Source organism: Colossoma macropomum, unplaced genomic scaffold (assembly GCF_904425465.1).
Source record: "Colossoma macropomum unplaced genomic scaffold, Colossoma_macropomum, whole genome shotgun sequence".
In the NCBI taxonomy this organism is placed as follows: Eukaryota; Metazoa; Chordata; class Actinopteri; order Characiformes; family Serrasalmidae; genus Colossoma; species Colossoma macropomum.
In genome coordinates, this window is record NW_023494791.1 from 11,632,916 (window position 1) to 11,646,023 (window position 13,108).

At 38.0% G+C, this 13,108-nt stretch overlaps 1 protein-coding gene across 8 annotated transcripts in view; it reads right to left on the reverse strand.

Moving 5' to 3' along the window:
* Positions 1-13,108, reverse strand: part of dctn1b (dynactin 1b) — a 57,470-nt gene that overhangs the window by 27,023 nt on the left and 17,339 nt on the right. For 4 of the 8 annotated variants that reach the window (XM_036573862.1, XM_036573856.1, XM_036573857.1 and 1 more), the window contains 5 exons: positions 8,026-8,043; positions 4,442-4,462; positions 2,265-2,435; positions 1,962-1,982; positions 49-246 (listed from right to left, as the gene is read on the reverse strand). In XM_036573862.1, coding sequence (XP_036429755.1) covers positions 49-246; positions 1,962-1,982; positions 2,265-2,435; positions 4,442-4,462; positions 8,026-8,043 — 429 coding nt within the window. The remainder of the gene's footprint in view (positions 1-48; positions 247-1,961; positions 1,983-2,264; positions 2,436-4,441; positions 4,463-8,025; positions 8,044-13,108) is intronic. The other 4 variants (XM_036573859.1, XM_036573858.1, XM_036573861.1 and 1 more) reach the window with 3 other exon arrangements.

Below are 13,108 nucleotides of genomic sequence, written 5' to 3' on the forward strand. Positions count from 1 at the left end.
TTTTGGATGAACAATCGCTTTAATGCATCTATGTGTATGAATGTAGACCTTCTTGGCCTCTTTGAGTTGTTTCTGCAGCTCGTTCTGCTGTTCCTGCATCTTGCTCTTCCACTCATGCAGCTGCTCCAACTGGATCTTGTGTTTCTCCAGCTCCTTCAGCTTGGCCTTGTCCTCCGCCCGCTTCATCCGTAGAGTTTCCAGCTTCTCTTCCAGATCTTTCACCTGCGCACGCAGAGCCTCTTCCTCCTGACACCCACACGCACACAAATGCACTGTAACTTTAACTCAGTTCATGTGACATATACAAACCCCCTCAATTCAACAGAAGCCAGAGAGAAGACTGAGGTGAATGAGTAGATGAAACACACACAGACACACACAGCACCCAACTTTTCGGCTGTTTGCAGAACTGGCCTCAGTGGCCTCAGGCAGCAGTAGGGAGTTAGTGGGTTTTGCATATTATGGCGTTTGGGGTAACAGTACCGTAGATGTCATTACTTTTTCCTGTGACAAAGTAGTGTAACGCATTACAGTTTAAACTCTCGTAATCACTTTACAGTTGCTGACTTTTATCACAAAATTAATAGTGCCCTTTTCGATGAGCTCTAAATGCTTAATATGCTGCTGTGCAAACTGTCCTTGGAGGGCAGGCACAGTTTGATTGTGTCCGTGATCCTATAAAATGGCTTTAAAACATCAGCCTGTGCAGGTGCCAGCTGATTGCTGTACCATTTAAGGTGGAATGGAAAATTTGAATGAGGAGCTGGCGAAGAAGGAGCTAACTTTAGCTTTGTTGAAGTGACCGCAGCCGTTCCTGGTTGAACAAATTCCCTCCGTCTGATATCTTGCATAAAATAAAAGTCTGAAAAACCCTGCTGCCATGGGTAGTTTACACTGCCATGGTTACAATCGCCACACAGTCTGAAACACTCACACAGTCTCGATCAGGCATTTTTATAGCCTTTAGCTCCATTCAAATATTTTTTTTCAAATCTAAGTTTGGTTAATGATCATCAAGTCACACATCTGTAGCATTATTGAGAAAGTTACAGCCAAATTGCCGGCACCTTGTAGATGCTGCCAGCAAAAACTAGATGGGAAAGATAAAGGTAGAGTTCATAGTTTTTCTGCTTCTGATAACAGTTATAATAATTGTAATATATTTTACTGATGCGCTAAATATGATTATCACTGGCTCAATGAAGAGACTGAGTTTAATATTATACTGTCACTGTAATTATTTATTAGGAAATTTATTAGGATTAGGTCTGTTCTTGGTTCTTGTGACAAGACTTATATGTTATGTTTGTATAATTAACTATAATTAAAATCAGATCTGCATATAGAAGACCATAATATCAGAAAAACTGTCTACAATGGCATTTTCATATACTAAAAAAAAATCCTGAAATGAACTTATCCAGAGGTGCCGCCACAAAATGCCCTTTTTATAAAAACCTCAGCCCCACTCTTGCTAAAGTCTGTGCACGCCACTGCAGGCCAGACTCAATTTACATTCAGAAGCAGCTCTGTAAGCTTTACGTTTCATAAAGATTTTGAACTGAGGTGGCTGTTTCTGAACTCTAACTCTGACTCTGAGTAGTTTCCAGGTTTTTAAACAGCATCAGCTGTATATAATTTTAATCAACATAACTGGCAGCGTCTTCACAGGCTATTTAAATGATGTTCACTGTCCTTGGCTATTTCTTTCTAGATAAGGCACTGAAAAAGGACTGTTGGGTTTCCTCTTGTACAGTTGGTACAAATGGGTTTTAGAAATGGGTTCTAAAGTAAAGTAATGAGTAATGTATTCTCATTACATTTTGAGAGAAGTAATTAGTTATTTGTTGTAACTTTGTGTAACTACCCCAACACTTCTATGATCATTTTTAAATGTAAGCGTAAAACAGCCATCACACTGGCCCACGTGCATATTCACACAGTCAATCATGCACACACACCTGTGTATCCATGACGTCACACTGAAAATGAAGCAATGAGACAAAAATGGATTATTTATATTTGAGAACAATGTGATGCTTGAAAATGTAAAAATAAAAACACAGAAAAATGGCCATGAATATGCTGAATAGAAAAATGAATAGAAGGGATTAGTATCTAATGCAAACAATGAGAAAAAATAATGATGACATTTTTTGACTGTATTGATATGCAACAATAACACCTTTCAGACAGAGGAGATGATGTTTATTGGATGGGTTTTAGAAAGAGAGAGAATAAAACAGACAATAGTAGCATCCCACCTTACTGGGGGCTGGAATGGGCGGAGCTCCAGGGGAGGGGAGGTTTCCCACAGGGGAGGGGATGACCGGGGCAGCCAATGGCGTTTGAGCAGGAGTGCTGGGTTCACTGCTGCTCATCTCTCCAGCAGAGGCAGAGCCAGAGCCCACCTTCACCCCGACCCCTGCCCGTGCCTGACACACACACCCAAAAAGAAAACACACTTCTGAAAAAAACAATACAAAACAATACAAAAACACAATACTACCATTTTACTCCTACACTGAGTGTTGCTCAACAATTTGGGGAATTCACATATAAAGGCTACATTCACTCTAGACACATTTCTGCATTATGAGGTTTTACTGTTTCATATTAGAGACTAACTCAACATGGAGCTTTATTACACTGAGCTGCATTTGTGAAAGAAGAGAATGAAAAATCATTAAAAGTGATCATTGTCAAAAAATCTAAAAGAAACACGTGACCTTAAAATAGATGTCACTGTTGTAACAAAACCTTGTATCTCCAAAGTGGTTTACTTTTCAAGAACAGGTATAAACATTCTTAACTATAATGTATGATAATGAAATGCGCTTTATTTGAATTAAATGCACCGATATGGGAACGCTGAGGCTAATATCCAGTATTTGTCATGTACATGCTGCATTGTGCAAAAAGTCAGAAACCACTCTTCATTTATCATATTTTCCAGTGCACATGGCAAGTTATTAATTCAGCACCAGGAAAAAATCAGAAAGCTTATATTTTATATAGAAGTCTCAAAAAAATTATACAGAAGTCTCAACAACTAAATGTAATATTAGAATGTTCAGTATTTAGTGTGTTCACCCATTGCCTTTAACACAGCTTCCAAAAAAGAATTCAACATCAAACAACAGATTGAAATATCGGACAAATCTAAGCATGAGGGTTATTAAAAAATATGTATTATATGTCAGTAGTGATACGATTCTGATTCATCATAAAATGTTTGCACAATGTAAATGGTAGCTGGCATTTTTAAATGGTGTAAAAAAGCCAAACTAAATAGAGTTACAAGGTTTTGATATGACAGTGACAGTGTTGCAATTTATGGATTTTTCACTCTTTATTTGTTTTTTTTTAATTAGAGAGCATTTGAATACAAAAGCTTATGTCATGATTATGTACTCAGTATATGCCTCCATATACAGTACTGTGCAAATCTCAGAGACCACCTTTAATTTTATTTCCAGTGAAAACAGCCATTAAGTACAATTAAGTTCAATTTGCAGCATCAGGAAAACACATTTAACAGAAAATTACACAACAGAAACTAAATATAATATTATATTGGTCTTTATTTAGTGTATCCACCCAACTTCCATTCTCTTCGCTTTCAGTTTGTCATTGAAATCTTCAGGGATATTTTTCCAACACGAGTTTCGTCTTAGAAGGTTGAATTTTCTGTTTTAAAATCAGAATCAGATTTATTGGCCAAGTACATCAACACACAGGAATTTCTTACAATCCAAGTACCACATTCAAAGATGTGAAGATCTGGACTCTGGGGTGGTCAGTCCATTGTTCTGAAAACACCAGCAGCTTTCTATGTGTTTTCTGTCTGTCTCCTCTTCTCAGTAAGGGCTTCTTGACAGCTACACATCCTTTTTAGACTCATAGCGCTGAGTTGTTTTCTCACAGTGGAAGGAGGACAGAAACACCTGTGGGCTTTTTCAGATCTGAAATAAGAGTGAAGCTTGATTTTCTCCTCTCTCTCAAAGATGAAAGCTTTAAGTACTGTTTATCTGATGGTGACAGTTTAGGTGGTCTGGTCTTTCTTGACCTTAGGAGTTCTTAGAAGTCCTACTATCTTCCTACTGTCTCTATAACTTTTAATTATTATTTGCTCTCCAGGTTTGGAATCTCCTGTTTTGTCTGTCCTCTTTACTATGCAAGTGGATTATCTCATATCTAACCTCCTCAGAAATATCTCTTGAAAATGAATAACTTGTACCTAAAGTCTGGAAATCAGGCAAATGAAGGGAGGGTCTCTGACTTCTGCACAGCACTGTAGTTCACATACAACACACACACAGTCAGCGTGGATACAGAACATCCCCCAAGAGACTGATTAAAGCTCCCAGAGGCCTGTCAGGAGTTACACACACATACAAATGGATTAGTCTTAATCTTGTAATGGGAAGTTAAAACTCACCTTAGGCCTCCTGGCCGTGGTCTGAGGACGGAGCACATACACACACCACAAACACACACAGCCAGTGGGCAGAGATGAGGGTCGAGCAGTAAGGAACAGAATTGGAGAGAGAACACAGATCAGCAGAATCAGTCAGAACAGGAAAAGACAAAGGTTGTGGGTATAGAGTCATATGCACCCCTTAGGCACCCCTGGTCAAACTGTTTTGTTGATTTTCTGTGAAATCAAGTTAACACATCCTCCACAGGGAACACACTTAAATATGATATTGTTCTGCAAATTGTAGTGTATAATTTCTTTTATTTAATATTTAACATATTGAAAAAGATATTTAAAAAAAATTCTGGCCTGCATAAAAGTTATGGATTTTACATTTTTAGATGCGAAACACCACATGGACCTGGCTTGTAACTAATTAACTAATTAACTAACTAACCAACTAACTAACTAGCTAACTCACTCATTCACTCACTCACATGGTTGTCTCAGAGATACTGACACTTCAGTAGCTAGAATGAAAAACCTGTGTTAGGTGAAATGGCTAGGAGTCTATTGAGCATTGTGGACATGTGAGCGCTTTCCAGGACTTTTAGGTTACTACATGCTGAAGCTTTGCATCAGTGGCACTTTGTGTCCTTGTTATTTTAAACTCAGCAAATAAGTGGAAATTGTGCACTAAAATTCACAAAAATGGCATATTTAAGTGAGTTCCGTTCCCTGTAGAGGATGTGTTAACTTATCACCTAGGTTTTCAAACTTTCATATACGACTGTATGAGTCTGTGAGTGTATGTGTGTGTGTGCAATTTCTTTCATCTCCAGTTAGAACAAGAGAGTGTGAATAGACACACACACACACACACTTCTTAAAACACAGTCCCAAAATCGGTCTACATTTTCTCATTTATTCTCTCGCTGAGCAGAAAGGAGAGTGCCTGGCACCACCAAGGTCAAAAACAACACTCACACAGGCCTCCTCACAGCTGCATTGTTGCAGTGAGGAAACCACAGAGCCAGCTCAGACAAAACCTCATCTGTACCTAACACACACACACACACACACACACACACACACACTCTGACCCAGGCACACTGTAAGTGTTGGTGAACAGTACTTCCAATTTCCTATCTAATGTGATCTTTTCTAAATAAAGTAATACTCCAGTATTTTTCAACATAATCTCTATCTGCTGTTTCTGTAGCACAGACCTCATTAACACAGACAGTAACTTCCCTAAGGACAAGAATTTCTCACTAATTTTATTTTACATGTAGTATAGGTATATGCTACATGGTATAAGTACAGGTAAACAGCATTTTAAACACAGGTAAAGTGTCCTTCACAACAGCTATGTGCATGGTTCAGATAAATAATTAAACATATTAATACAACTACAGCACTATAGAACAATTAGCTGCCCCAGCCCACTGTAACCACAATTTACCTTAAAATACAATTATTAAAATACTTTTAAAAATGTATTTTTTGTATTAATGGGAAAATCCATGAAATATCCTATGCTTAAAACATCCTTTTTCATGAGTCAGCCATTATAGGTTTTTGAGAAATGTATATTTTATTGTCCCTCAACATTCATTCAGCTCCGTTACCTGAACACTTTCACCCCTACAAATTCTGGAATATTTAACAAGAAAACAATTTACGTTGCATAATCTGAATTTCCTGAAGAAGAAGAAAATTTAATTCTAACATTTTTTTCACTCGCCAACTCAAAACACCCTTGTAACAGAAGTCAGTGTGGTTTCAGTGGTTTCTTTCGTAAGTGAGTTTCAGTTCTTTTACTGCGTAAAAGGAAAACTCTGTTTTTTGGAGCAATGCTATAGAAGATTTAGAGTTAAATAAGACTTAGAATGTTAAACAGAATTGAATTTTATTTTGTTTAGTCTTGATTTCATTTGAATTTGTTTATGTGGGCGGTGAAACTGGTCACAAGACCAGAGCCATTTACAAGCCTGCCTCTAAGACAGTTTATGTCTGTACTGAAGCTCTACAAAAGGAAGTCAGTCAAACATGTTATAATACAGAGACAACTATCATATCATATCTATCATAACTATCATATCAATGCATATGATCTTTAAAGGGTCTATTATTGACATTTTACATTTACATCATGCTAATGTGAATGGCCACAGTTGCAGCCAGTGCTGTGACTCATCAATCATAACACCACTCACAACTATAAGCTTTTACTTTGCCCAGACCAAACTACAGAACATTGATAAACAAATATATCACAGGGGGACAAAAAAATGACAAGCCACAGATTTGTAATACTGTATGAACCACTGTGCATACACCTGTACAAGTGTGTCTATTTGTGTGTATAAATTTAGGGTTCTTAAACTCAGGTTAGGGTTCTTTGTCACATAACATCGACATAATCACACCATAAATATATCACAGCAGACATCATATGCAACCATCATATATAGTGCATTATAACATTCCTCGTCATGATGGTTGACTAGAGTACACTTAACAAGGGCAGTGTTTATAAGTCTACACCTACAGACATATGCAAAAGTCTGGGCGTCCCTGATCAAATAATATTTTGTTGATTTTCTAAGTGAAAATAAGATACACATCCTCTACAGAGAACACACTTTTGAACATTGTATTGCATAGTTGCTGTTTATTTTCTGAATTTAACATACAGGGGGAAAATACATACAACATAGCCAGTGCAAATGTTATGGCAAATTTTATATTTTATGTTTTTTTATTTTCCCCCAATTTGTTAGACTCAGCAAATAAACAGACATTGTGCACTAAAATTAGCAGAAAATGCAATATTTAAGTATGTTCCCCAGTAGAGGATGACACGTTTTGAAAATTAACAAAACATTTGACCAGTGGTGGTCAAATTTTGCATACAACGATAGCCTCTAATGAGAACTGATATAGACCTGCATAAACACTTATTCCAGTAGGCATCATCTGTCATAAAGTTTGCATTCAACAAGTGACAATGATGATTTTAGGATATTATGTTGTGTCATGACATTTATTGGGGTGAAATGAATTGGCCATTGTAGCTCACAGTAATACTGATAATATGATGTATCTTGCCACATCAGGCTGATTGGGCAAAAGTGAGCATTTTCTGCTGCACTTAGATAAAGTAATTTTTCCATTTATTTATTAAGATATAAGCTCACATCATCAGCATTATGTCACTATGATATACACTAATGGCAATAATAATGAAGAAAATCCGACTCATGACAGCACATCTGCATAAAGACATCTGCAATGACATGTTTATGGCATGGTTATGTCAATGTTATGTAGCAGAGTTCAAGTAAACTGTTGCCAAATTTAGCTTTGGCACACATCAATTTTGATTTACACTTACTCATACACTCAGCACTCACACCCCTCCCACCCACCGACACCACTTTTCCAAACTGCATACACACACACACACACACACCCACACACCCACACACACACACACACACGCACACACACACTAATCCTCTCGCACTCACACTGATTTGATCACTGCATTACAGACAGAGCTCAGAGAAATGACAACGAAAGAATCAGGTGCTGTGTACCTTACGAGGAGCAGGCGTCTGTCTCATCATGTTGGCAAGCAAAGAGGACAAACACACACACACACACACCAGGGGGAGAAAGAGAGTAGAGGGGCAGAAGAGGGTTCAGTCACATTAACACAGACACAGAAAGGAGTGCAGGCCAAACCTTCAGCAAAAGCCACAGACACACACAGACAGACACACACACAGCAGCAGGCGAGCTGGAGCCACGCACACACACACAGACACGGTGTTGCAGGTAGTCGCTGTTGATATGGCTGCACAGGTTCCTTTTCTCTCTCGGTTCACTGCAGCAGCTGAATTCGTCCTCTTTTCTCCCGCGAGAACGCTCTGCTCACGTCCTCATCTCTACTCATCTCCTCATGTCTCCATTACAGCACTGTCATGTTTCTGTAAGCCCTCACACATAGCAGCCATCCTTCTCTCCCTCAGCATCCATCCCTCTCTCTCCCTCTCTCTCCCTCTCCCTTAATCTCCTCCTCCTCTCTCCGCTGCTCTTTTGTGCCAACGGCTGCCTAGCAAGCACATTACATCACTAGACTCCCTCCCTTCTGGGCGAGATCCATAGAGAGCGAAAGGGGAGACGGAGGGAGGGAGCGAAAGTGAGAGAGAGAAAGCGTGAGAGAGAGAATGAGAGAGAGAGAAAGAAAGAGAGAGAGAGAAAGAGAGAGAGAGAGAGAGACAGCGAGAGAGGGAGAGAGAGAGAGAAAGAGAGAGAGAGACAGCGAGAGACAGAGGGAGAGAGAGAAAGAGAAAGAAAGAGAGAGAGACAGCGAAAAAAGGGGGGTGAGGTGTTGGGGGTGAATTGATGAAAGTCTGCCCTGTATCCTAGCAACGTTTCTTCAGTATTCCTCTATGGGCTAATTACACAGGGCTTTCCAAAACAATGGGGCAAGAACATACACTCTGTGCTTGTCTACAGGGGGCCATCTTTACTTTTCGGAAAGTGTTGGTACTGGAGACATAGCCAGTGAGTGGCCAGGGCTCGCATGAAACATTGACACCCTTCTAGCCACTGCACTAAAACTGAGGCCCTGTTCACATTCAGTATAAACTTCTATTTACAGTGACTGGATTGTAAGTGGACAGCAAGTCATAACCACTTACACCTGGCATTTTCATGTGTCTCTAGTGCGTCTTCAGCAACCACATATAATTGGATTTTGTGCCTTGCACAACACTACATCAGCCTCTTACTGCATTTGTTTTTACTCAAAAATGTCCCGCAAGTTTGTCCCGTTTGCAAGTGCGCAGGCAAGCGTGCTCCATTTGAACCCTCCGCTCCCCATTGACCTCTCCTCCCCTTCTGCTGTGGCCACATGTGTAACATTGTGAGTCAAAGTAAATGAGGGCATGTTAAAAAAGTATTAAAATAGGGCCTTTGTTTGTGTAAATATAAGAACAATTACACTGCATTAATCGCTAAAGCAACTTGTAAACAAATGAAAAAGGAGACGAAAAGATAAACCATGCCCCTGCTTTTGTCTCTACAGTGATGACACAACCTGTTAAGGTAGTCTTTAAGGTGGGATTCAACAGAACGCTTTAGTGTTCACACTTCAAATGCTATGCAGTCAGCTATAAAGAGAGAGTCACCAGAGAAAGGTTCTCTTATCTATCCTGTGTGAATGTTGTGCTTCACTTTATACGGTACTAAAGTATACTTCACCATGACTTCTACTAAGCAGAGTGAACACTGGTCAAAACGTTCAATGCTAGTCTTGTTCATTCTGCTTAGCGATGCAGCTAATGTTGGATTTCTAAGTTAACAAAACACAGCTCAAAGCACCTACATAAATCTTTACATCAATATGCTATATGCTAAATTGTGTTTGCTACACGTTCTGTGTGGATGAACTGACTGAGGCCTAACTGATTTTAACAATGTACAGCGGATAGTGAGAAATCAGACAGGGAACAAAAGAACATCTTTTTCACAGAACACAATGGAAAACAGGAACAAAGCCTCTTTTAAACGTACCATCTTTAAAATGTTAATAACAGCTAACAAAATCATTACTTTTTATTCTCCATAGAACGTTGAATTATGACTGCATTCATAATTTTCCAGGTCTGCTCACTGTGCTCTCCACAAAAAGAAGTAGCTTGTCCAGTGGTAAGAAGTGATGATTGCAAAAATTACCCAGCTAAAATCATGTGTCATGTAAGCTAATTTTTTTGTTAATGTGTTTAATTGTGAATCCTAAGTCTGTAGTTACGCTGCGCTACAGTATTTTAGATGTCACCCAGCCAAAGATTTTTTTCTCACATAAAGTTACTTTACACTGTGCTGTCTGCTTAGCTGTCTTATCATCAGGCTAATTAGTAACATGTAGAAAGGGAAGAATAAATGAGTCACTTCAATGTTGTCCTTAAGACTTAAGCTATGCACTGAAAAAGTGATGAGTTGAATTTGATTGATTTAAAAGTACACATCATTTCGAATACTGAGTTGTGTGTAGAAGTCACAGAATTTACACTGTATTATTGTAATCAGCCACTTGGTGTGTGTGTATATATATATATATATATATATATATATATATATATATATATATATATATATACACATATATATATATGGTGTGTGTGTGTGTGTGAGAGAGGGGGGGGTTGTGTGTGTGTGTGTCTTTAATATATTACTGCACTTTGGTTGTGCAGATGCAGCATCATTGGAATATCCATTACAGCCAGAGTGAGAGGAGGGAAGAGAGAGGAGGGTGCAGAGACAGATTGATAGATCGGATTACAGCTCTGCAGAGGAAAGAGAGTGGGATGGAGGAGAGGGTGCAGTAGTAGGATGAGAGGAGGAGAGTGTTTACCCAGTTGCTTCCCTTTAAGTCTGTTCACTTCATTCAGAAGGCACTCTTTCAGACAGCTCAGTTGACTTTCACTGCTTCAGTGTAGTGCACTTATAGTGGACAGTCTATAATAATTAGACAGTGAGACCATTTTAGTTCTTTTGCCTCTGCACTTCTGCACGTTGGATACACTGTAACTTAACTCTGTTGGCCTATGTAGCATTTTGTTCTTACTAGAACAAAGAATTTGAAATATATTAGGTTAAAATGTTACTTTTAGTTAGTCCAACACAATCAGCCTCAGTACTGGGAACACATAAAATACTAAAATTTAAATATCCAATTTTTGCAATATAATTTAAAGTTAGTTTAAAATTATTTGAGGCTGACCTAATTTTTTAGGTAATTGTACATCAAATAGTTAATTGACAGAGCGACAATCTCATCATCAGGAGGTTGTGAGCTTGAACCCCAGTGATGCCACAGCCTTCCATAACTGGAAGACCAAGAACAGAAAATGTCTGGTGGAGTTGTGTGACAGCTACTGGGGAAAAAAAAATTAATTAAACATGGAGTAAAAAATAAAATATTGTTGACCTAAATGAGACACAGTACTTCAAATTGTGAGTTAGAAGAACTTTCAAACAACCTAAAAAGCCTGAGTAACAAAAAAAAGGTCAAAGTGCAGCTTTAGCTCAATTATTTGCACCTATACTGGAAGAACGCAACATAAATCACAGCCTGTTTGTTCCCCCATTAGAGAGGACAAAAAGTTAAAGAAAAACTAATTATGTTAAGTATTTGGTCACAAATCCTTTGTTATCAATGATTGCCTAAAGTCAGTAGGCCACATACATGAGGAGACTGGGTATATTCCTTGATGATGGCCAGTGATGCAGCCAATTTCAATTTCAGAAAGCCTTTTGAGAATGTCTGTCTGTTTATGTTCTGGTATGTGATCTTAGATCTGCAGATTCTGGCTTTCTGCAAACACTCAATTGCACCTTTTACTAGACAGTCAAGCTCAGTGCTCCCTTTTAACAAACATTTGGAAACTTATTTCTTTGACTTAGCATTGAAGTAAAATTCTATGTCTCTTTTGTATTTATTTATTTTGATCTGTGTCATTGTCTTATGATTTTAAATGAATACTCATAGTTTCTTCTATTACTGTTTAGCTTTATCACCTGTCTGTAAAGCATTTTGAGCTGCCACTGGTATAAAACATGCTCTGTAAATAAAGATATTAATAAATATATTATTTTTGACATTTCAGTATGTTTTGAATGCTCTTTGGTGTTCAGATCAGCTGATTGATTGACTTGGCTAGTCACAAATATTACATTTTTAGGCTCTGGAAAACACAACAGCTGCTTTAATATTATGTTTTGCTGAAAGATGAAGCTCAGTCCAAAGAGTTTTGGTGATGATTTTGTACAACTTCAGAATTCATACAAGTCAAAACAACACGACAAAAATGTGTTACTGTGCAACTGTTCACCTACTGCACTGTATACGATGTAAGAGGATACATGAGAATTGCTACAATGTGTACACAAATGGTATATACTTTTGGAGGTGATCAGAATCCGAATCAGAATCAGAATCAGAACATATGCAAGTTATTAGATCACTTACATATACTAAGAGAAATTTATGACTGTGCTGGATATTTACATTTTGTAAGAAAATGTCAAAAGAATCAAGTATTTACCATTTTTGATCTGTTACTTTGTGATTTATCACATGAGAAAATAATTCATAGGAAGCATTTGCAGCTAAGCAAGGGAAAAAAGACGGAAAGGCTGAAAAAAGAAATCTAGAGTTCTAGTTACTGCTAACCAGCATTTATGAAGCATTAGAAATTTAATGCCATGCACTCCTGACACAAATATAATAAAAGCCCACTAGAGTGTAGGACCCCAGTGAGCGTGTGTGGCTCAAATAGCACTGTCAGAGTGTATCTACACTGATAAAAGAGAGCACAGTTCATTGGCTCCACACGAATAAAGTATATTACATTGACTTAGTTCTTGTCATAAGTAGGTAAACTGAAATGAAAAACAGTGATGATATTATTTATGTGGAACCAATGTACAAATCTAAATGAAGTAATTTCATTTTATTCAGTGTAATCATTCGTCTTTCTGTGAGCAAAACCTTGATATTTACAACACATACTAAAATATGTGCACACACTATACAGGTAATACTTTGTTTCTTACAAATTCTAAGTAATGTTTTATGTTGCTTAGTAAGTTACTCTGGGCTTTTTAACA